The 25,491-nt window shown below is 38.9% G+C and overlaps 1 protein-coding gene across 2 annotated transcripts; it reads right to left on the reverse strand.

Moving 5' to 3' along the window:
* Positions 1-10,946: 10,946 nt before the first annotated feature.
* LOC131230670 (probable protein phosphatase 2C 73) lies at positions 10,947-16,603 on the reverse strand. 2 transcript variants are annotated; one of them, XM_058226568.1, is made up of 7 exons: positions 16,392-16,603; positions 15,894-15,938; positions 15,468-15,745; positions 14,208-14,516; positions 12,731-12,848; positions 11,938-12,161; positions 10,947-11,444 (listed from the first exon to the last, which is right to left on the reverse strand). In XM_058226568.1, the coding sequence occupies exons 2-7, from the start codon at positions 15,931-15,933 to the stop codon at positions 11,244-11,246; spliced, it is 1,170 nt and encodes a 389-aa protein (XP_058082551.1). In that variant the 5' UTR covers positions 15,934-15,938; positions 16,392-16,603; the 3' UTR covers positions 10,947-11,243. The 2 variants fall into 2 exon arrangements, with proteins under 2 accessions (XP_058082551.1, XP_058082552.1); XM_058226569.1 differs by lacking the exon at positions 15,894-15,938.
* Between the last annotated feature and the right edge of the window lie 8,888 nt (positions 16,604-25,491).

Here is a 25,491-nt window from a genome sequence, read left to right on the forward strand (position 1 = left end):
ATCGATGATACATAGACCGAATTATTGCTCCTATACAAATCTCCTTGGTGAGATTAATTCGCAGCCTCAACGGATGATCTCAACAATATTCTGAATGTCGTGTTTCTTGTCTTAAAATAAATAAATAAAATCCTTATTTTATCCTCTTCCATTATTTTTTGGTGTAACCTAGTTATCGAGTCAATGAGATCTCGATAGTTGAATAGCAAGAAAATGGACGATTAACCCACAAAAAATTAAATATTTGAGGAGAGAGAGCTAATAGTGGTGAATATAATCTTACCTAAGATAGTAACTAGCCTAACAATGGTAAAAGTAAATGGGTTCTGCCTCACATGGGTAGGGCCCGCCTCACACGGGCTACCCACCTCGAGTGTGCCCTTGCACCCCACATGCCACCCCACTCGAGCTCAATGTGAAAATGCCCCTGCATATAGAGGTGTACACAAGTCGTGCTTGGCATAGCTCGACTCGACTCGGCCATTAGCTGACCCCAGCTTGAACTCAGCTCGGCTCAGTCCTCAAGCCCGACTGGCCAGCTCGGCTCGGTTTGGTCAGCAGCTTGGGCTAGTTTGAGCTGAGTTCGAGCTAAGATCAAGCTCAGTTTGCCTGTGCAACATTTTCACAAACACATGGACCGCACCTTCAAATTCTCACTGTATGTAAAATAACAGTAGCGATTTTATAGGTATTTCATCAAACACCTTGTAGGCAACATCAAAATCAAGAAAAAAAGGTATTCGTTTCGTGTACATACCTTCTTTGCCACCAGCCAACACTTTGTTGAGTCATTTCATCAAACACTTGGTGAGCAACATCAATATCAAAGTAACTAGCCGACACTTCGTTGAGTCATTTCATCAAACACTTGGTGAGCAACATCAATATCAAAGTAACCAAGTCACCGAACTGGTTCGATTTGAGTTCGATTCGAGTTGGGGTTCGATCTGAGTCGAGTCGAGCTCAGGCAAGCTCGAACTCGGTTCGAAATTTTTTTGAGCTAAAAAAAATTAGCTCGACTCAGCTCGAACTCAGTTTCGAATCGAGTCGAATTGAGCTTTTTTGAGTCGAATGAGCTAACCGAGCTAACTCGGTTCATGTATAGCCCTACCTACATTAGAGGCCCTATGGTTGCTTTACGTGGGAAGTTAGCATGTTGCTTCGACGTTGATGACGATCCTTGTCGAGCACCAAATTCTCCCAAATCTCCAATTAATTATCTCCTCAACTTTTAATGTAAATGTGTATATATTGGACATTTGAAATACATCTTTAAAAGCCCATTCAATTTTTATGTTTGGGTTAATACCATTGAGGTATCTTGAAATTTTATGTTCTTCATGTTCATGAAAATTTGCCTGCAATGTTAAGGTATGGAGCTCTTCGGTGTATTCATTTTACCGATTTGTTCCATTGACATGGATTGTGACATCTTTGATAGAGGTCACGGGTATAAGTCATGTGTAGCAACTTCCTTTTTTAACTCTTTTTTTTTTTTTCATCCTTTCTCAAGACTTGACTTTCTCCTTATTTTGACTAATTCATTTGGGTTGGAGATCATCCCACCATGCTAACACGTGACTAGAAAACTTAACCCTCTAATTGTCCACAAAATTTATTTTTTTTTCAAACGCCTTTTTCTCATTGCTTAGCCAATCAATGAAATTGTCAACATGTAAGCGATTGTGGACTTCCAGAATTTCTATATTAATTTCGAGCCTTTTGTCGTGTTCCAACAATCGAAGGATTCATTCATTGATGCCCGTTGTTGGTTAGGACCTTGGTGGGGACCTTCCCCTACATGTCCACATTCTCCAACTTCGGTCTTCGAATTCCCTCCATGTCGAAGCTCTTCCACTTGATTAGCAAGATTGCCTATTGTATGTGTGAGTAGATCTACTCGCTCTGTCACAGATCAATTTTGTTGCTTGCGCAAACTTTTCTTGCGTAACCCACATGGAGATGATGCAGGGTTGAAAATCATGGAAGATGATTGGTTTTTTTATGCTAAAATGGTGCAACTCGGTTATGGAGTCAATGACATCTTGACACCCAAATCACAAAAAAAATGGACAAGATTTACCAAAATGGTCCAACCTGGTTATCGAGTCAATGAGATCACAACATCCGAATCTCTCTAAGAAATGGACATACACCCACAACAAGAATATTTGACTAAAGAGGGATAACTTTATTGATATCAAATTTCTTTTTATAATACTTGAGAAAACTCACACTTGGGAAATTTCGAATGACTACCTCCTACACCATCCCATCCTCATCTACATGTTCTTCATATTCTGTGTCATCTTCAGCCTACATTTGCACGCAATTGGGAGTGTCCTCAACATCTCCTTCATCAGCCAAATTTACTTTAATTGTAGAATGATATTCAGGCAATGAAAATAATGTTCTAGTTGCCTATACTTGTTGTACATGAAATGAGCGGGTTTTGACCTGTCCGAGGCGTACCAATCCCCATCCACAACTACCTCCTCATGAGTTGGGATTTGGCTTCATTGTTGGATGTTGGTCCATCGCCCCTCAACCCATGGGAGGCCTTGTAGTTAGCTTATCTTGTAAGTTAGCATGTTGTCCCAATGTTAAGGATGGTCCTCATGAGGTACCAAATTATCTTCCAAATCTCTAATTAATTATCTTATGATGCAAGTGTGTATGCATTGGCCATCTTAGATATATCTTTGAAAGTCAATTCATTTTTGAGACCATTAATATATTTTGAAATCTTTTGATATTCATGTTCACGAAATCTTGGCCACGATATTAATGTATAGAAGTCCTCGCTATATTCATTTACCGAATTGTTCTTTAATAAAGATCGTGGGAATAAGTCACTAGTATGATTTTTTTTAATTTTTTTTTAAATAATCAATTTTCATTTTTTCTAAGAATTCACTCTCTTTACTTTGACAATTTCGTTCAGCTTGGAGATTGGACTCCAATCATGCTAATGCGTGATCTGAAAACTTCATAGCTACCAACTTAACTTTTGAATTGTCCACGATTTCATTATGTTTGAACACATTTTCTACATTAGCCAATTGATGAAGTCGTTGCATAGCAACTGGTATTGTGAAATTTCTACCTTAATTCTGAGCTCACATTCCAACAATCGAATAATTCAATCATTAGTGTCTTCATAGGCTAGGACTGCCTGTTGTTGGTTAAAACCTTCACCTATGTATTCACATGCTTCAACTTTGGTTTTTGGATTCCCTCCATGCCAGAGCTCTCCCACTTGATTAATATGATTGTTTGCCTTTTGTGTAAGTAGATCTACTCGCTTTGTGAGTGTGCGAATCAATTGGGTTACTTGCACAAACCATTCCTGTGTCACTAGAGTAAAAAATCTTCAAAGATGATCCTCGCTTTGATACTAAAATGGTGTAATTTGATTATCAAGTCAATGATATTTCGACACCTAAATCGCAAAGAGATGGACAAGAGTACCACAATGGTGCAATCTAGTTATAGAGTCAATGAGATCTTGACACCCGAATTGCAAAGAAATGGACAAGAGTTCACACCTAAAATGGCAACAAGCCTAATAATAATAAAAGCAAATCTAGGAATGTAATCTTTAAAATTCTCAATCACGTATTTAAATCCAGCCTCAATATCTACAATCACATCTTTAAGTTAGCCCCATAGCTTCCACAAATGGTGAATTGCAGTTCTTTATATTTAGGCCTCAAATCTATCCATAAACAGTCCAAAATCAATATATACTAGGCTCTATGGTGGGCCAGGCCCACATCAATTTTCACATAATTGTCATTTTAACATTCTTAATCATAGTTCAAAAACTTGAAACTCAACCCATGAATGTGCCCCTCAACCAACAAACAATGACTTCTGCTTCCCAGCCACACTGCTATTGTATTTTCTTGTAAATATTCCCAAGTAATCGACCCAAGGGTGAGTTGGCCTTGGGCAACTCAACCCAATTCAAACCTGACCTTACATGAGTTGCAAATATATGAGTATGACTATATTATGTAAGACAGTAGCCTACATAGAAAATAGGGTTCATGGATGGAATTGTCCATGCCATGGACTCAATACTATATAGGACTCATGTTAAAACCGTCCATGCATAAAAAAAATAAAAATTAGGGTTCATGATGAGAACTGACTGGTTGCTCACATTCTGAGTGGTCCCATGTTGGAGTCATCCATGTTGTAGAATCTATGCTATGTGGGCCGCAATGAGAAAGTTATGTTGAACAATGGATGGTTTTTTACCATCACCATCTTTAGATGAATTTTGAACATTACAAAGAAAATTTTCAATGGTTCGCATTCAACTCTAAAAATCAAAGGTGATCACCAATGAATGTGATTATGAGACTAGTTTATTTATGTAGCAATTATTATCCTCCGGCTCAAATCAAATAGTTTTTCTGATGGTCCCCATGGCAAACAGGGTTGTTTAATGTTCTCCCTCTCAAGATAGAAGATTGCAACCTTCCAATTGAAAGGTTATTCTCAATCAAATGTAGAAAGTTTGTTGTATGGTTCTTCAAGTTCCATTTGCTGGTAGTATGTTAATGGTTTTTTAAAATCTACTTCTTTAATTTTATTTGTTTACGAGTGGTTATTGTAGATTTTATTTTGCTGGCAGCATTTTAGTAGTTACATGTGTTACTTTAATGGTTAGATATTTGATTGTGTTAGGGGTCATTTGGCACCGTGGATTGGAGGGGGTTTCCAATCCCGTGGTTGTTTGGCAGCATAAAGTAATTGGGGGTTGCATATCTAGGGGGTTTCCAATCCCCTCTTTGAGGGGGTTTGCAATCCACGGTGAGAGCTTGGATTACACCTAAAATCATTTCATAGTTGTAGGTGTAACATGTATCACTATACACTATCATTCTATTAGGCACATGGCCCACTAATGATGATCAGCACCGTCCAAACATTGTCCATGTAAATCAACAATTAAAAATCGTTGGTTAGTCACTCAGACATGATCTTATGCTTGTGGCCCATCTGAGACTTGGAATTTCATCATTTTCGGGCACAGCATATATTTCGGTGGGCTTATCACAACCATTGTTTCAAAAATTACATATCTCACTAATTAGGATATTAAAGTTGAATTAGAAATTAAATTCAAACCCCTATAAATATACTTGGGATAGGTACTTTTGGATTAAAGTTGATTCACACTCCACGGTGCCAAACACACTGGGAGGATTGCAAATCCATGAGGTTTCTAATCCAGGGGTTTCCAAATCCCGGGGGTAACAGATCCACGCTCCCAAAACAGGCCCTTAGCTTACAGGAATATGGCAGAGCTATGTTTTCAGAGGTGGCTGGGTGATTTATTGATTGGGTCTGCACATATACTGGCCCACCATGAACAAGTGAGGTTGGTCTACTCATCAGGTGGACTACACGTGTACATTGGATATGGACCATTTTTTGTCAATTTCTTTTTTAAACCTCTCGAGGTGTGGCTAAAGTAGGACCGACCCCCCATTTTTAGGCCCAGGAAGACCGAGTTAGATCCACCTGATGAACGGCTTGGATCTTACTCACCTATGCCATGTTTTTTTTGCCTTGGCGAGAATCTAGAGAATAGGATCAATCTGCTACTTACCATAGGATTCCTATTGATGGAGTCGGATTCGTTAGTGACTGCATCCAGTACCGAGCTTGGTACTGGTTAGTACTAGAAAAGCTCCGTGGCCCCACAATGATGCAGGTGTTATAACCACACTGTCCATTTATTTTTCCAGCTCATTTTAAGGCATGAGCCCAAGAATGAGGCAGATTCAAAGCTCAAGTGGACCAAGACAAAGCAAGCAGTGGGGATAATGACTCCCACTGTTGAAACCTTCTTATGCCCCACCGTGATGTTTATTTGCCATCCAACCTGTTCATAAGATCGCACAAACCTGGATGAAAGGAAAACACAAATATCAGCTTGATCCAAAACTTCTGTGGCCCCTCCAATAAGTTTTCAATGGTAGGCGTTCAATCCCCACTTTTTCCTCTGGTTTGGTCCACTCAAGCTTTGGATCTGCCTCATGTTTTGGTAAAAATGGATGGACGGCGTGGATGAAACACATACATCATGGTGGGGCCCACATAATTTCGACCAAGCTCGTTACTGGGGGGGGGGTACCGAATCGAAGTGATCCACATGGTTGTTATTACGTCTGCAGCTTGCCAAACGTGCCAACCTTCCACCAACACCATAGGGATGCAAGTTGGGTTCGGCTCAATCAGAACCTGAGTGGTTGATCCGATCCACTATTGGGTTTAGGCCTCAGGCTACCCCCTCACCCAACCACCTTTATATTTTATATCTTATTGTGTATCAAGGGTTTTAAGACTCACAGTTATACTCTGTCCAACTTGTCTGAGTTGACTCGGATGAGGTTGGACCCACTATCAGTTAACATGCAGAGTCACTCCGATTTGAGTGAGTCATGACTCGATTCAAGATTGGATGAGTCAATCCGGATTACTCGATTCCTAAAACCAATGAACATATACATATGAGTTATAACTAGCATTAATGTTAAAATCACAACCTGTTTCATAGCATGCTTCATGCATGAAAAATAGAGTTTATGATATGAATAGTAGTTCTACTCAACTCAAGGCTTCATGGGATCTACTCAACTCTACAAGATTTCAAGCTGAGTCATCATGAAACTTACTGGCGAGCTCGACTCAGTTCAGACTCATCGAGTCCGCTTGCTTACTTGGCCAACTTGATGTGACTCATCACGACCAGAACTGAGTCACTCGCTGGGCGGGTGATTCATTTTCAAAATACTAACATGTGGCACATGCATAAGCACGTCTCATAAGGAAGTGCAAGCTCCACAGAGTTAGTTTAGCAATCATTTAAAAGATAGTGGTGACGCTTCGACAGTACACACGACCGAACCTAGTCTAACTCGACCCTAACCCCAACCCCAATTAAGGTTGAGTGTTCAATACCATGGGTTGGGTTTAGAGCCGGGCATCGAGTCGAGTCGGACTGAGTTAGGGCTGACTTGACTCGATCCGGTTTTGAAATAAGCCTTACCCGAACTCGATCCGACTCGATACCGAGTCTAGCATGCTTGACTTGATCCGAGTTCGGTTTGGCCTGGATGGATCTGGTCAGAAGTACCGAGTTGGGTCGAGTTGGTACTGAGTTGGATTGAGAGACGAGGGAGGGAGGGAGGGAGGGAGGGAGTGGAGAGGAGAGAGAGGAGGAGGGTGATGGTGGTGGGTGGTTGCCGGGCTTGGAAGAGGAGGATGAGAGAAGTAGAGAGGGAGGGAGGGAGTGGAGAGGAGGAGAGGAGGAGGAGGAGGAGGGTGATGGTGTTGGGTGGTTGCCAGGCTTGGAAGAGGAGGATGAGGGAGGGAAAGAGAGTTTGGGATTGGGTCGGGGTAGGGTGTGGCAGGTAGGGTTAGAGAGTCGGGTTTCGGATCAGGTCAAGTTACTAAGTAACTCAAACTCAACTCAATTTGAGTTCGAATTGGATGAAGCCTACTCGGTTCAGACCGACTCACCCATTCGGTTCAGGTCAAGTCGGATCTGAACGAGTCAGACGAGTCGAGTTAGCCAGATCAAGTCATCCGGTGCCCACCTCTAGTTGGGTTCAACCTTGGGGTAACTCCCCTTGAGGTTGCATTGGGTTTAAGTTGACCCCTTAACCAAACCCAACTAACCCGGTCCCCTAAGAAGACCACATGGAGAAGATAGATGAAACAACCGAGTGAAAGATACCTCGTTTCAACATTGAGGTCTTGGTATTGATCCCTAGTGGGGGTGGCTAACAGTGTAGTGTCAACTGACGGTGGGGGTGTACTAACAAGCTAACAAAAAAGAAAAAGAAAAAGAAGTTGGAACAACCAGCACCACAAATTTCAAATGACAGTTTGTGGCTGTCGTTTAATATGATTACATTATTATTAATACCATAGTACTGATTGCTATCATAGATAAAGAAGCTTCACCGCATAAATATTCGATTTGGTGGTCCAAAACGGCCCTTGCTTATGCTATTAAATTAAAATAATTATTTGATAAAGATACGTCTCGATGTCACCACGTCACAAAAGCGACATAGAATAATTAATTATTATTATTTAATTATTTTGTTAAGGCAAATGTCCAAAAGCCCTATTCGTGGGATTCCTCGGAAGCTTGAGTATTTTACTACGAAAAAGGATGCCACTAGAAAGTGAAAGAATGATACAATACCACCTTGAAGGTGATGAACTATATTAAATTATGAAAGTGACTGAGGATCCAATAGATCTAGACGGTCAATTACAGAGAACCTTGATTAACAAAATTGTAGATAAACGGTCCACCTAATCGACTACCAGAGAAGAATGGAATGGGATCCACCCCTTTTGAAACCATAGTCCACAGTGCGTTGGGATCGTTAGATCAAGCAAAAAAGGACGGCCAAGATAGCGTTCTCGCCTCTCTAAAATATGGATTTCTTCCCCTTCCATAAATGAAGGAAGAGAGCTGATATGGACACCTTAACTTGAAGGGCCAACTGCATATCATGGGAGAGATCCAGACATTTCTATGATTGCCCGAAATCAAGATGGACCACACATGGAGAAGATGGTCTACATTGAGAATGGATGTCACTCATCTCATGAGTTGGACGGCCGGATCTCAAGGAGGCCTGCTCATCAAACGTCCTGGATCCCACACACGTCACATTGTTGGCACGTGCATTGTCTTGTCTTGTGTTTGGTGCTTGAAGATACCACAACCTAAGCTGATTACGCATATTCCTCTATTTTAAAACCTGTAGTATGTCTTTTGGTCTTTAACCCAGACAACCACAAGAAAACAAGCTTATCAGGCTTTTTAGTTGTCAAGCACTGTCATTCTCTCGGCCTTTAATCCTAGAGGTTTGCTAATTCCACATGCGTGTGGGCCCACTTGCACGTGTGTAAGCAGGTGGGCCACAATGTCTGCTGGCCTAAAAATGAGGACATTTCACACCTCACATGAGCCACAGCATTACAAAACAAGTGAACTGCCAGAAAATGTCTGTTTTTACTGTCACTCGGCCTGCATCGTTTCCAACTAGATGGAAGGCTCGGATTTCACAGGTGTTTCAGATTGGCACGTGGGCCATGCATGTGAAATTAGCAAACCTCTTTAATCTAATGATCATTGAATAGATTAGTTGCTAAACGGGCTTTCCCCCTCTTTTTTTTTTTTTTTTTTATAGATTAAAAGAAGAATATATCAAATAAAAGGGATTATAAGATCATGGATTGATGACTCATCAGAGTCTAATGTGATTCGTCCGAGTAGACTCGGACCAGTTCGGCAACACAAACCAGCATTCAAACTATGACCATTTTCCTGAGCTGCGACTTTGAGTCGTGATGCAGGGATGGACTCATGACGCAGGGATGGATGTGATGAGGCCGAGCACTGTCTTCCTTAGGGGGATAACTACTCTGAATTCATGGAGCTTCTCTGGACTCCTCATAGAAATACCTCAAGTCCACAGGAAAAGAAGAAATTAGAAAATAATTTCATAGAAATTCCTAATAAATTGATTGATGATTAAAAACAAGTTTACAACTCCTTAAATGTTAATATGAACCCTTGGAAGAAGTTTCGGAATCAAATTACAACTAAAGCTCCCATAAATCGTGACTTACTATAAATAGTAAACTTATTATTTTTAGACGGTCATGATTTATACTAGATCTCATGTTTTTCGGCCAAAAATAGTAAGTGTCCTATTTGGCTCAACCATGTTATTCTCCTAATTTTTCTAAGCACTTTTCAAGTTGGACACAACTCCTAAAATGTGATTTTGGCCATCAATATGATGGAATCTCGCAAATTCGGCGTGGGGGTGACTAAAGTAACTTCTCCCAACCCAAAATCATATATGGCACATTGGATAACCCATTCCGATTTGCGAGATATGCCTGTTTTAAGTTTCTGACGGTCCGGATCACTTCTGCCTCCGATCGGGCCTTCTTTGGTCCATCTTCGCCATGAAATTGTCCACAACCTGCTCTACATCAACTCAGGACCGAACAAGCTGGGCCACTCACAAGTCAGTCCGAGCAGCCAAGTCCTCGATCCATGATCATGACAGCCATACAAATGTTAGATTTCAAGGTGCCTTTTGCAGGTGGATCTCCTTTTCTACTCAAATAAGCAAACACCATGTTTAGCTTATAAGCTAACTAATGAACCTCTGAAAATAAATGACATTCTCCATGCTTCAGAAAGAGCTGCCAAACATTGGATAGAAAGCAACCAACAGAATATTTTTTTTTCAAAGATAACGGGATTATATTAAAGAAAAAAAGCTAATACAAGGAAAGAGGATCTGCTGAGGTAGCAGAAAAAACTAAAAAACCTACCAGCCTAGAAACAAGAGGTCATACTCCTTGAGAGCGATAACATTAACCACCAATTCTATGATCATCTTTTTGGCTCTAGAACCCACTGCTTGAACTGAGGACTGATTGTGTTGAAGCATCTGTCGTTCCTTTGCTCCCAGACTGACCACCATATGGCAAGAATTGCCATTCTCAAAATCCGGGTTCTGACTTTACCCAGTTCGTAACCACGCCGAGACGCTAACATGGCAGAAGAAGAGATCGGGATACACCCGGTGATATTGAATCTGTTGAAGAAATCCGACCAGATCTGAATGATAAACGGACAATGGACCAACAAGCAGTCGACCGTTTCTTCACTTTTCCTGCAGCAGAGACAGGATGTAAACGAGCTTCATGCCTCTCTTTCTCAGGTTTTCAACAGTGAGAATCCAATTTTTCCCAACCAACTATCCAAAGCAGATATATTTGGGAATTTTAACCCAATCATAGCATGAAATTTTAACCTAATCATTTGAGAAAGTGTGTAAACGATAATTGTATCCTGTGTAAACAGCGCTCACTTTAAATTGAAAATTGAGCCTGTTTGGTAGTGCTTGTATACCATTTGGCATTGAGTGGAATAAAGAAAGTTCATGTTTGAAGAAACAAGCACAATGGTTATTCGGGCCATTGGCCATTTGGCTCAAATGCAAATACAATAATTTCTGAACGGACTCTTAAATGATGAACTCCAGCAGGCTTGATTTAATAAGACATGATAAAACACATGAACTTGCTTACGGAGATATCAAAAAAGAAATTATGAGCAGATGACGTGCGGCCCACCTGCTCATGCTGCTCTTTCTTATGCTTGGTTTCCACATCTATAAGGGACCAACATTTTGAGAGGGTGGGGACGAGTTAAAGAAGAGGCAGATGGCTGAACGGTCGTCCATCGCTATCCCCGGTCTCTTACGCTTCCATTCACAGGTCGCACACTCTACAAGGCGTTTAGCTGATTTTTCTCTTTCTGGAGTTGAAGAGACTATCTGGACTGCTTCTTGGTTTGAAATCACATCCCATACCTGAAAAATATGAAGGAAACAGATGGGAAAAATAAATATATTTCTGTACCACCTTTCATCAAATGATAAGTCCCCTCATCATTACTAACAACCAGAACAATGTCGCATGTCAAAAGAAAAAAAAAAATGAGATGCGCATGCACACATATAGGGATGTTCAAGTCGAACACTTTGATTTGAACTTCACCGGACATGTCATTTATGTAAGACATCAAACCCCTGAATAAGGTGGACTCCACACCTGGCAAGAAAATGCCATTCTACTCATCAAAGGGCACATACATGTACGTTGAATCCATGTCTGATCAAAACAATCCTTGCTTTTGTACAGGATGACCCAACCTGCCTGATTTTTTTTGCCAGGTGATGTTTATGGTGGGGGCCACCTTATGTGCAGCTTGGGTGCTACGCTTTCACTCACTTTTGAAGACTAGGAATCAAAATGAAAGCAAAAATGAAACATTTTCTAATCATAAGGAGTCACTGTACATACCCCATCTGTTGCAATCACAAGAAATTGGTCTTTGTTCGTTATATTCCTCTCCGTCACTTCAGGCACAGAAATAAGGCCAAAGTCTTTGATACAATAGTCTCCAAAGGCTCTTGACATTGCAAGTCCCGGTGTTTCCCTGTCGGGCAACCAAACTCTATGCACGCCTGGTTCATCTTCTAAACAGAACACACGACCCTTGCATTGTGTTATACGCTCTGCCTCCTCTGATATCAGCAGCCACAGATACATGAAAATGCATAATAAGAGGCCTGAATTTGAACAATAGTTTAAAAACTTGACTTGCCCGAGTTGACTCGACTAGACCAGATTTCACCAAGACTTGAGAAAACTTCGATTTGGTCATGACTTGGTCAAACCCAACTGGACTCGAAAAAGCTCAGCGAAACTCGTAAATTTTTTTTTTTTGGGACAAAACTAGGTGCAACTCTGGTTGAGCTGAGCTATGGGTGCAGAACCCAGCAATTAGGATAATCTCATTGGCCTGATTCTTGTCACAGCCAATTCATGATGGGGGCCATCAACAAGCTGTCTGGACCTTGTAGATGTCTGCCACGTGTCCTGTAGAAACTCATATGTGAGAAGGTTTATGAAACTTAAAAGTGACCAATCTGTTGGCAAATATTAGTTTCCAAAATAAATCAATGTCGATGGTAGATGGATCCTCTCATATATTTTCCGTTATTCATGGACACCAAGTTGGGTATTGGGGGTGCATAAGGCAATTTTTGTAATAGTTTATGACAGACATGCAAATGAGTGAGAGAGGACTTACGAGGTAAATTTGGTTTAAAATCCATAGTAAGCTGAACCGCAACCAAGGTGCCACCTTCAGAAGTTGTTGCCAACACAGCACGAGAATCACCGACATTTGCTATGATGATAAGTTCACCCTAGCAAAACACCAACAAGAAAAGCTTCACGCTATTGCAGATTAAAGTTGAATATGCTCAAAGGAACAAGTTCTGAAGTAGCAAAACCAATTACTTCCATTGCAAATAAAAGGGCCAGAGAATTACAATATACATCATGGAGGTTTGCTAAGACGTGTGCAATAAAGCTCATGTACACGCCATCCATGTGCCCCGCTTGACAAGTGGATCAACCTGATTCTTGTACTAGGGCATCAATATAGTGGTGCCATTCTGATGGGTGTGTTGGATCTTGGACCTATCTTGCCATGCTGGCATGTGTACATGAGCTTTATTGCACAAGCGCATGGGCTAGCAAAGCCTACATCATGAGTATAAAGCAGGAGAGATTTCTAAAGCTTGGACACTTGACATAGGCCGTGACTGTAATGTTTTGTACCCTGCCTGGATTTCCAAAGTTTTTTTTTTTTTTTTTTTGAAGACACAAGGTGTCCCCACCCCTTTTTTGAAGTGGGACTAATGTTGGAGAATGGAGAATGGATTTCTAAAGTTTGGATACTTTAAAGATGGGAATCAAACAGTTTGCTTGGAGAATGGAGATACTTCAAGAATCCCATGTAGGGGCATCTATCTGGTGCGTTACAGTGTAACTATATCACTATCTGAAAGAGGAATGATACTCCAACAGCTAAGCTTATCACACTGAACAATTTTTCCAACCAACATTGCACGTGTGGACATCTGAACCATGCAAAAGGTGGGAAGCATTATGAAGATCACCTGGTGCGAAAGTTAGGTCAATTGACTAATCAGGTGAGCCACGGCTATACATTGGGTCAGACCATTGACTTTCCATTAATTTCAGTGGTGTAGCCTACCTAATGAACGGATTGACCTGTTTTTTTTCCTCATGATGGGGCCAACCTTTAGCATGGTTCAAATGTCCTACACATGCTACATTGGCAAGAAAAATGATGTAGCATTGTAAGCTTAGCATCCCGGGGGCTGCATGTGATCATTCCCCTAACTGTCAAAAACAAGCGATCATTCCTCTAATTTTAGATGTTCTAGTTTAGCGATAGAAGTTTCGGCAAGCAATGTTCGTGATCTTAGTAAGTCATCAAGAAAGAGGCGCATTACTATAAAACCCACATCTTGGTTTAGCTACGGAACTATCGGCAAGCAATGTTTACTAGGCAATTAGATTCCATTACTATCAAATGTTTCGTAGAAAATTATCCCCCTTTCCCACACTTAAAAACAAAAAAAAATAATAAAATCCTGCGTTCTCTACACAAAGTATAGCAAATGAAAATTCCAAGTATAAACAGCTTGGCCAGGACAATTTATTACATTACCCACAAAAGCACAATTCATTACCTGTTTGACAACGGTCAAAGCAGTGGTACCGCTGTAGAAGCTATCCAGCCCACGATTCTGCTCAAGCTCCTTGTCTACGGCATCACAAGTTCTCAAATAGGATTCCTTCCAAATGTCAAATCGATTAAGCATTTTATCAGATTCCAAAAGGAATTCTGATTTAATTGAGCTCATAGCAAGAGTCTCCTGCCAATTGCAAAGCAGAGACGATGGCAGCAATTCTCTGACCCTTTTTGCTACATAATGTCCCCAAGGGCCATGCCCATCAAACACACCACAGAACATCATGTCTTCTTGGCATCCGAATTCCTACAACCCATATAGAACCCACATTTTAAAAAACAAATATAGAAAAGAATTGAGCTGTCAGCAATTTATAAAATTGACTCGAACTCATCAAACAACTGAAAATCACTCTAATTTATTCCTATACAGATCTCCATGCTGAAACTAAAACTTAAAACATTTAAACCTGTGTGGAGTTAAAATAGCTTTGAAAGTAAGGAGATAATGAAAAAAACTAAAAATAATTTAAACACTGCATGAAATTAAACATTTAAACCTGTGTGTAAAATAGCTTTGAAAGTAAGGAGGCAATTGAAAAACTTAAAATATTTAAACAATCCATGGAATTAACTAGCTTTCTGTGCAATAGAAAAACATCTTGGCAAGGAACTACATCATACCCTGACATTTGGTAATCCAAACTGTTGATCTGATGATTCCAATGCTGGATGGGCCACACCCAAAAATCACCCAATGTGACAATCCTTACGGATTGGTTGGTAACCTGCAAATGTGCAGCTAACAACTGAAACATAGTAGAGGCCTAGACTGGATTGAAAGAAGTCCACCAGATGACTATGATCTTCCAATCTGGAGATTTTTGGGGCATTTGAATTCCTTCCACCTATATAGAACCTAGATTCAAATTTAATGGGGGAAAAAGCTCTTGCCAGTTGAAACTCCCCCTATTCTTTCTATATTTAACTTTATCAAAAAATAAAATAAAAATAACCAGATTCATACTCCATATACCGATAAATATAGTAACAAAACAAAACAAGTGAAAATATCCAACCCTTGCATAAAATCAATTAGCTATTCTTAGCATCTAATTCCTAATTATATATCCACCCCACAAACACGCGCCCAAACGCACACACGCAAGCTCTTGGAAATTGAAAATTCGATCCAAACCAATGACTGACACTCTAAAGTCGCAATGAAATGAATCGAGAACACAAGACATCCCATTACCTCCCAAACAAAGAAGCAATCCTGATTCACTCCTTTCCTCCCTCTCTGTGTAAAACCAGATACGAAGCTCTTCGATCCTTTGGCATGAACACTGCCGGAAGAGCAAAGAATCAAATCATTCTTCTTCGCTTCTTTCACCATTGCATCCACCGCCTCCCTACCAACATCGTGACCCTCGCAATTCTTCTTTCTTCCAATCGACCTCGCCAACCCATCAAACAAAGACGAGAAATGCCGCATTCCGTCCGTCCAATGTGATGGCAATTTGATCCAACGGCCTGAATTCGGAAGATGGGTAGCGAAAATTGGTTCAAATCGAACGAATTCGTGGTTCTTTTACTGAAAAGGTATGAATCTTTTATCTGAAAGAAGAAGGATTCAGATGGAAGAAAAAGACGCGCGAATATTCTTCTTCTCCACTCTTACATGGAATTCCAATATCAGATGCACTTTTCTTCTCATCCATCAGAATTGGCAAAAAAGCAAAAATAAAGAAATAAAATACAAATTTTAAAAAATAAAAAAAATGATAAAAAGCAGATGTTGCAACTTCAGAGAGAGAGAGAGAGAGAGAGAGAGAGAGAGAACATATGATCCAGTTCTGAAAGTGGGGCCCACATATGAAAAGATCCAAGCCACTAGTATTAGCACCAATTTTTTAGTTGAATACAGACCGTTGCTGTACCGCTATTTTCGATCGTCCATCTCCGGGCCGAAGATCGAAAGGATAGGATCGTCCTTTTCAGAAAATTTTGAGCTACGATTCATCTACTGAGTAACGTAACACACCAACGGTCCAGATCACATAACCATGAGCCCCACATGCCAAAACTCAAAACCCATGTACAACGTGCAAAACCTCAGGTCGAGGATCGCATAATTCCTTGACAAAACGGGGAAATACGAGGAAAGAGATGAAGCTACCGTGTGTTTTCGCCGGCGATTTTGATGGAGAACTAGACTTGCAGGGCCGGAATCTGACGCCGGCACCGGATATTGTTTTTCTCCGACGGGATTCCAGTCCGATTCCGGCGACCCGAGTCAAGATTGAGAGAAATGAAGGGTTGGAATCGCTTCCACTCCATTTTTATGAGAGAGAAAGAGAGGCAGACGTAGCACGTTTTATCTCTGCCAAAAGCTTTTACAGTCAAGATGGTACGGCCTTTTCACAATACGACAATAAAACGCTGAGGGGAGGAGCATTGATACTCTGGCGGAAATGAATATCCATACGCATGCACACATGCATTGTACACTTCTGTAGTTTGGCCCACTCGATAAGATTGAGAGAAATGTTCTGGTGCTCTCACAACACACTAAGTTATACAGATCCTAGTTGCTTTAGGAAACTTGGATTGTCTAATCTATTGAACTAGACCGTCCATCAGGTCTGAAGAACTTTTCCTGATATACCATTCAAGAATCATACCAATATGATAAATATTAACCATTCAATCAATGGTCATCAATTTAAATGGTTAAGATCATTTGTATATAAATATCTCACATCAAATTAGTTAGGCAAACGTAGCCATCCCATGCATGATAGTGCTCCCATTTCTCTTCTAAATTGTCTATTACCTGTCTCATCAAACCAAATACAGATTGAAATTTGGAGGGCAGCTTAGGTGCAGCCTCTGTTGCGGGCCCACCTTAATGCATCTATTCTGTAACCCATTTTTCGTACATTTTTTCTTATCATTTTAAGGTACGAGGCCAAAAATATATAAGCGCGGATATGTTAAAAATAGCGGTGATTGGACATTAATAAGCTACAAAAGTTTTATATCAAGCTAGTATTTGTTTTTTATTTTTTTTCTCCTCTCTGTCTCAAGTTTAAGTTATATCATTAATAGATTAAATGGCAAATAGACATTATTAATGTTGAATCCTATTAAGTTTTTAATGGTAGAGCATTCCATCACCACTGGGGTATTTTATTCATTTTTGAACTCTCTTCCTTTAATTGATATGAAACGAAGGATGTAAATATAGAATACATATACCAGTGATGTAGGACGGTCATTTGTGCTTTCGTTTTTGATAAACTTTGAAAAGTTTGATGTCTTAATCAATCAAAGTGAGCCCCATAATAAGGTAACTAAATTTTGGGTGAGGCTAGGGCGCATCTAATCCACTCCTAAGAATTTATGACTAAAGAGGCAAATTCTTAATATTTAAATGACTCTAAAACTAATATGGATATTCTTTACCAATGCAGAAAATACTTATAATGATGAATTAAAGTAAGCCAAAGACACTACGAGCCTTACATACTAATGGAGTCTTTGATGGGCCTTTAATAAATAAGGGAACTGGGGCAAGAGTAATCACCCCAGTACCGAGCATTTCTCTTCTAAATAATTTAGGATGGACAAAAATTTTCTCATCATGAAGGAGTTACATAATGCTCAGGTTGAGAATTATGCTTGATACACAAGCACTTAGAAATTGGACATGTGGCATATATCAAGTAAAATAAACTGATTAAATGACTAATTTTGGTCCATGATACATGTAGCCAAAGTATCATAATTTTAACAGTTTAATTTTACTTATATAACCTATGTGCAATTTTAAAGTAATTTTTAAGTGCTTGTGTATCAACCATTACACTGCCAGAGCATCTTTCCTCTCTTGTTGAGGATGAGCTGTTGAACCTCTTTCCATCTTCTTGTCCGTCCATTTTACGGTGGAAGAGCTTTTCTAAGTCCACATGCCTACACAAGTCAGCTAATGCAAGTATCACTACATATGCAAGCTTGCATACAAGAGCAATATCCAAACAATCCATTCATCCATCATGAGGTTATCACTATGTAGGCTTTTTATTTCAAGATTTAAGTTAGGCCACCAGTCAGGTGCCCACAATATCTCAACAAATTTAAGGTAGCAAGAAACAAAAAATCAGTCCAAGCTTTCTTACCTGAGAGCTTATTAACAAAGAAAATTGAGTGGACCACTTAATTTCTAGGTAGTACCATTGCACAGACAATGTCACCTAATGGGTAGCTTGGATATTTCACCTGTCAGTGATGCTGTCACACGTGGTAATGTGTATAGTTAGGGAGTAGATTAGGTGTTATCAGGGTAACACTTTAGTGGGTATTACTTTCATTGTGTGGGGCCCACTTTGATGTATATGTTATATATGTACGTTGTTCATTGTTTTTCAACTCATTTTAAGATGTTATTCAAAAATTAAAATAGATTCAAATTTATGGTCAAATAAATTATTAAACCTTAAAAGCCTTTTGTAGGCCGTAAAGTTTTGAATAAAGATGATTTTTGCATTTTCCCTTTATCATTAAAGTCTGGCTGAACTTATTACTGAGTTTGATGGCAAATAAACATTAAAGTATTGCTCACTGAGGCCTTGGAAAGTTTTTAATGGGACCCTCAATCACCACTATTTCATATGGTGTGGTCCGCTTGAAATTTAGATTTACTTAATGTTTGAACTAAGACTTTTTTTTTTTTTTCCAGTTAGCTTGTTAGTACACTCCACTGTCAGTTCACACTTCACTGTTAACCACCCCTACTAGGGATTGTTACTAAGAACGCAGTGTTGAAACGAGGTATCTTTGACTTGATTTATGGATCAAGGTGTTTGGACTAGGACCTAAAATGAGCTGAATAAATAGATGGATAATATGAATATGCAACACACCATCAACGTTCGTCTGGCAGTAAGTATAACACCCACTAAAGAGTTACCAGCGTAACACCTATGTACATAAAAAGTTAAAATAAAAATATCTAATTATAATAATTTGACTTTCTAAATGACCGAGTAAAATTATGTTAAAAGCATAATGTTGTCGTATGTCTCTTTTCTAATCTTTCCTTTTTAAGTAATCCATGTGTGAATCAATTAGCTCTATAAAAAACTTATGGCCTTCCATTCAATTTTATTAATGATGGGTGGCTACCAATTTTTATTTTTAAAATTACTTAATTTTTTTTCCCAAATAATGAGTTTTATTGAAAAATGTGTTTAACCACTAAAAATAGGTTTTTATGTTTTGTTTTTTATTTTTTGGTTTTTTCTTCTTTATTTCAAAATATGCCATATTTAAAATAATCGATCAATTATGAAAGAATTTCTTAAAAATAGGGAGTTTTAAAATAGAGTTTTGCCAACTGATTTCTGGTCCAAGATGGGACCCACGACATGGACAGTATAGGCTGGGAAACGGATTGGCTACTTCCCCTGCCACCAGCCCAGTGGCTGATGGTCGGTGCTCTGTGGGCCCCACCAAGAGGTATGTGTTTCATCCGTTCTGTTCATCCATTTTTATAGATCATCTTAGCACTCTAAGAAAAAGAACGAGAGGGATATAAATCTCATGTGGACCACACCACAGGAAAACAATAGTGATTGGATATCCACCATTAAAATCCTCCTGAGGCCCACTTTACTGTTTATTTGACATCCAATCTGTTGATTAGGTCATACAGGCCCAGATGAAGGGAAAAAACAAAAATCAGCTTCATCCAAAACTTTTATGGCCCCCAAAAGGTTTTTAATGGTTGATGCTCATTCAAAACTGTTTCCTGTAATGTGGTCCATTGAGATTTTTATATACCTCATTTTCTGTCTCATTCCATAAAATGATCTGTAAAAATAGATGGACGGAATGGACGAAACACATACATCATGGTGGGGGACCACAGAGCACCGACCATCAGCCATTGGTTGGTGGCAGGGGGAGTAGCCAATCCGTTTCCTATGAGCTGAGGATGATTTTGCAGGTGCATGGGTCGTCATACTCCGCAAGCGGATCAATATCAACCGGAGTCGACTGATACTCTGGCGTATACGACGCTTGATGCGCAGGGAATTTGGTTGCAAAATCCTAACCTCTGATCCGTCCACATTTGTTGAAATCTGACCATTGAATAAATTCCATTTTAACTGTCCAATAAATGTCCATTAATTTGATAATCAGATAATTATACAAGCTTAGTTTTTGGTTCATAATATATCTAAAAAAGTATACGTCATTTGGACGGCTTGATTTAAATTAATTGTAGGCCCAGTAAGAAATTTCTAAGGAATTTATAAATGCCTGCGTATCGTCATCATCATCGCTTTCTCCAACGTGGTCAAAGTTCTTCTCATTTCTTAATGGTGGTGGCTCACCGTCCGTACACGTGGTGCATCAATCTAGACTGTCCAAACAGAGGGACCATTATTGATGATTTTTGAGAAAGACTCCTCAACAACGGGGTCCAAGTTCTAGTTGGATGGTCTGGATTGACTTGAACATATACAACTTGGACGGACCGGATGAATCACAGTTAGAGTAGTCTCGTGTGAGTTTCTGGCTATTTAACCATCATTTTGAACTGCCTGGATTGGTGCCACGTGTACAATGCGGGGGTTGCTACGATTTAAGAAATGGTCGCAGACTCACACTAAATTCCCCGTCGACATCTACATTACATGAGGAGAGCTTTGATGTGATTTCATCCGTATGCAAGGAGAAGATGCGTACGTGGCAATATGGGATGTGATTTCATCCGTGTGCAAACAGAAAATGCATACGTGGCAATATGCGATAAAACCAAACTATCAATGGTGGGCCCCACTTTAGATAGGCAATGGATTAACAGTTAGCTGAAAGGTGCCCCCTAAAATGGAGGTTGGGACTAAATAATCTATGGACGGCATTCAATGAAAAATATCTATTGGTCAGAGATTATGGTTATTCGATCAATTTTATTATAAGATCGTGACCTATCGGGAGAATCTTGTACGTTTTGGACGGTTCAATTTCAGTGACATTTATGCAGAGTGTACAATTTCTGTGTGAATGGGTATGAACCATCACAAGTACACAGTATCAAATAACTTCTCCGTGCATTTAAAAAAGAGAAACTGAAAACCGTAAATGCTACCTTTTACGGACACACTATTTGCTGACGGAAATACCCTTGCATTTCCAGTATACGGCGACAGTTAGGTACTTAGCCGCTGGATTCACAAATATATTTTCGTCTACAAATAATGTGTCCGTACAGAACGGTTTTCTTTGGAAAAGTAAAGGCCTGTTTGTTTTTTTCAAAGGTAGTGTAAATATAACATAAATAGGTAATTATTTTCCGTTAAGTATTAATGCCATTGAAACCAATTTAAAAGAAATGATTTTAATTTTTAAATCGTATGGTAATTTATATGATATATCCGTTCAGTCCATCTATTTTACTACAATATTTTGAAGTATGAGATAAAAAACGAAATAAATATGACACTCAAGTGGCTCACACCAAAAGAAACAGTAGTCCCACAAAGTTTTAATAGTAAGTATTCGATTCCCTTTTTCATATGGTGTGGTCCACTTGAGTTTTGGATATACCTCATTTTTTTAAGCGAAATGCATCACAATGGGACTCATATATGTTTTGTAATATTTTTAGTTTCCGTGCCAAAAAAGTAAGTAGGCAAATTCGATATATTATAAATACTCGGGGAAATAATTGTTACTCTTTTACTTAGTATTTAGCATTATTACACTTTTACCAAATATTCACTGATGCACCAAAAAATCAAACAGCTCCAACGTAATATTCACTGGTGCACCAAAAAATCAAACAGCTCCAACCTAATATTCACTGGTGCACCAAAAAATCAAACAGCTCCAAGTTTGAGAGCGTTTTGGAAAGAGGCCGGTTAGAAGGTTAATCTTACAGTGGTGAATTTCTCTTTGAAAATTTTTCAAAAGTAAGCATTCATTCACTATTTATCTGTTCATCTGAGATTTGAATCCGTATTCATTACTTAAAAAAGACGAGCAAAATAGATGGAAAACATGTATAAAACGGATAATTGCACCACCTACAGCTGGCTGGTGTTGGGGTTACTGTCTAGTCACCGTCCAACCATGGGCATGAAGGCAATGCAAGAGAGTACATCAAGCGGGTGATAACGCCCAGTCACCGAAATCTGACTGTAACTAGACGGTGCCGAATAGTGTATGATAAGACTTTTCCCTGTGCATGAAGTGCACCGAAAGTCAGTAGCATATAATGCATCTGTTAATTGCTTTTGATTAAAGTGACAAATACATATGGTTTATCAATTATCATTATTTAACACACCCATTTCTATAAAAACTAAGGATAAGGCTGTCCAAAAATTTAATTGCTAGAATGTACAAAGCAACTTGGATAAGAGTACGTGGTTAGCTTTTTCTTCATAAAAAATATATAAGTAGCTACTTTTCTTGTACATGCAGGAAATTGGCATGAGTCACGGGTGCGAATGTGTTACAATTAAAATTATTTATCTTCGAGCACTACGCATTTATACAACATTAGTTATATCGGTACTGTGTATGTTCAAGTGATAAATATGTGTTATTTATTTTCATGTAACTCCACTCGTATGTATATGCCAAGGCCATATTTATTTTCTAAAATAACATGATAATTAAGTGTAAATAGGTTTTACCATGTGGTGAAACCACATTGTAGTGTAAAAAAAATATGAAATGGGTAATAATTATTTTCAAATGACATTTAAAAGCCATTAAAATATTCCTTTTCATTATTCATGGAAAACTACTCTTGCAGGCATGAAATCCAACTAGAAATCGGTACATGTAAAATGTACAAATCCAACTATAATGTATGTGTTTGATTTATACCATTCAACAAAAATAAAAATAAAAAAGGGTTATATGGATTCATATATAATGCTAAATTTTTCTTTTTAAAAAGAGAAACTGACTACCGTAAATGCCACCTTTTACCCACGGTCTTTTCAATGCGCTCCCAAACTTTACTTTCTCAGGTAAATCATTTTATAAGGACACACTATTTGTGGACAAAAATACCCTTCCACTCACCATCTATGATACTTAGCAAATTTTCGTCTACAAATGTTGTGTCCGTACAGAATGGTTTACATTAAAAAAGTAGAGTTTGTGAGCATGTTTAAAAAATGCCGGGTAAAAGTTGGCATTTACAGTGGTCAATTTTTATTTTTTTATTTTTAACACTGATTTGGCTGAGGTAATACGGTATTTTGTGACTTTCATTTGTACAAGTGGGACCACTGTCCGTTGATATTGTTGTACTTATCCTATATTGGCCGTAGACCAAAAATTCAAAAGATTATAAGATTATGTCCACAACCATTGGAAATCGGATTGCCTACATGGTAGTTTAGTAGGCCTTCATTATACTGAGTAAACTCTGTTGGGCCCACCTTGAACGCCGTCCATCGGTTTTTTCAGCTCATTTTAACGGTTGAGCCCAAAATTGAAACATACCCAAAGCTCAAATGGACCACACCAAAGAAAACATTATGAATAGTGATTTCTACGGTTGAAACCAGTCTAGGGCCCACATTGATGTTTAGTTGTCATCCAATCTGTTCATAAGATCACACTTATATGGGAGAAGGGAAAAACAAATATCAGCTTATACAAAATTTCTGTGGTCCCCAAGAAATTTTCAACAGTAAATGTTCAATTCACACTGTTTCTTGTGGTGTGGTTCACTTGAGATTTGGATATGCTTTATTTTTGGGCTCAAGTGCTAAAATAATCTGGTAAAATGGATGGATGGAGTGGATAAAATACATAAACCACGGTGGGCCTCACAGAGTTTACTCAGTACAAATCGGCTTCCCAATCGTTGTATCTTCTTTCTAAACTATTTGATTGTCGCCTATCAATTGAATGGTTCAGGATTTTCCAGAGATATCTTGTTCCATCAATTCCTCAATGTAAGGGTAATACTATCAACGGTTTGGATCAGTGAATGATGGCTCCACCTGTACAGAATGAAACCTGGAGGGCAATTTTCAATTTGTGAGCCTGGGCATCGTATAATACCTTCCTTTGGGATTGGAAAAAAAATTTTGATAGCATGGCCGGATGGATGATATGCAGGCACATAGAAAGTACCTTGGAATAGCATCCGAAACATACAAGTTAGACACATTAACTGTCCAAATTAAGAAATGACTTATTTGATTATTGGATTGGTGGACATTAATTGGATGGTTTAAAAAACAAATGGATAGACAGTACCCCATTAATCAGAGATGACAATGGCTTAACTGACTGTGGGGCCATGTTACATCCTGGAAATTGGTACGTGAGTATAGAGATTTCAATTATGAGTTTTTGAATGTGAATCTAGTAAAAAAAATACATGTATACAAGTTTTCATGTGCCCACGCAATTCAGTTAATATTCACCCATGATCAATAATCAGAGTATCTTTAAATCAGTAGCATCAAAAGTTGAGAAAATATAGTTAAATAAAAAAATATATTACTAATAATTAAAATGCACAATTCTGAAAGTAGTGTCCGCTAGATAGGAACTACATAAGCCACAATATACATTAAATAGGACCAAACCACAGGGTCCACCCTAAGATTGTGGACTCCCATATACGGATTCTCAAAAAGTGCAAAAGAGAAAGTAGTGAGGCACTATGCTTAAGCCTGCCCATCCAACAACTGGAAGTACGGAGCGTCATCAATAAGGTCCACTATGTTTCATCTAATGTGTTGGTATCAGTGTTACCTTCATTGAAAAGATCGTCTGATTATTGTTTAAAGCATCGTCCCATGTAAGAGCGAGTAGCTAATGCAATGGTACCATTTTTCTAAGTTACACATGTTATCAACACAATTCAGCACAGGTAATAATATCATAACAAAACAATAATTTTCTAATTTGATTATTTAAGTGCATGTAAGGCATGATATGAGGATGCATATTTCACATAATTCCAATACTCCCTCATTAAAGCGACTCTAATGCCTTTTCACACTAATGTCAAGACTCTCTTATCAAAGTGACTCCAACACCTTTTGCAATAATGCCTATCTTATTGTAACGTGGCTCATTGCTAGTATTACCAAATGTGCCATGATATGCATGATTAGTCAGATGTTTATTAGTTCCTGTACAAATAATATATTGGTGAAGTTAGAGTATTACCATTTTATCAATGGTCTAACTGGATCATGAGGCGTGTTGTGGTCGTAGCGGCTCCT

The sequence above is a fragment of the Magnolia sinica genome, chromosome 17, assembly GCF_029962835.1.
Source record: "Magnolia sinica isolate HGM2019 chromosome 17, MsV1, whole genome shotgun sequence".
Taxonomy (NCBI): Eukaryota; Viridiplantae; Streptophyta; class Magnoliopsida; order Magnoliales; family Magnoliaceae; genus Magnolia; species Magnolia sinica.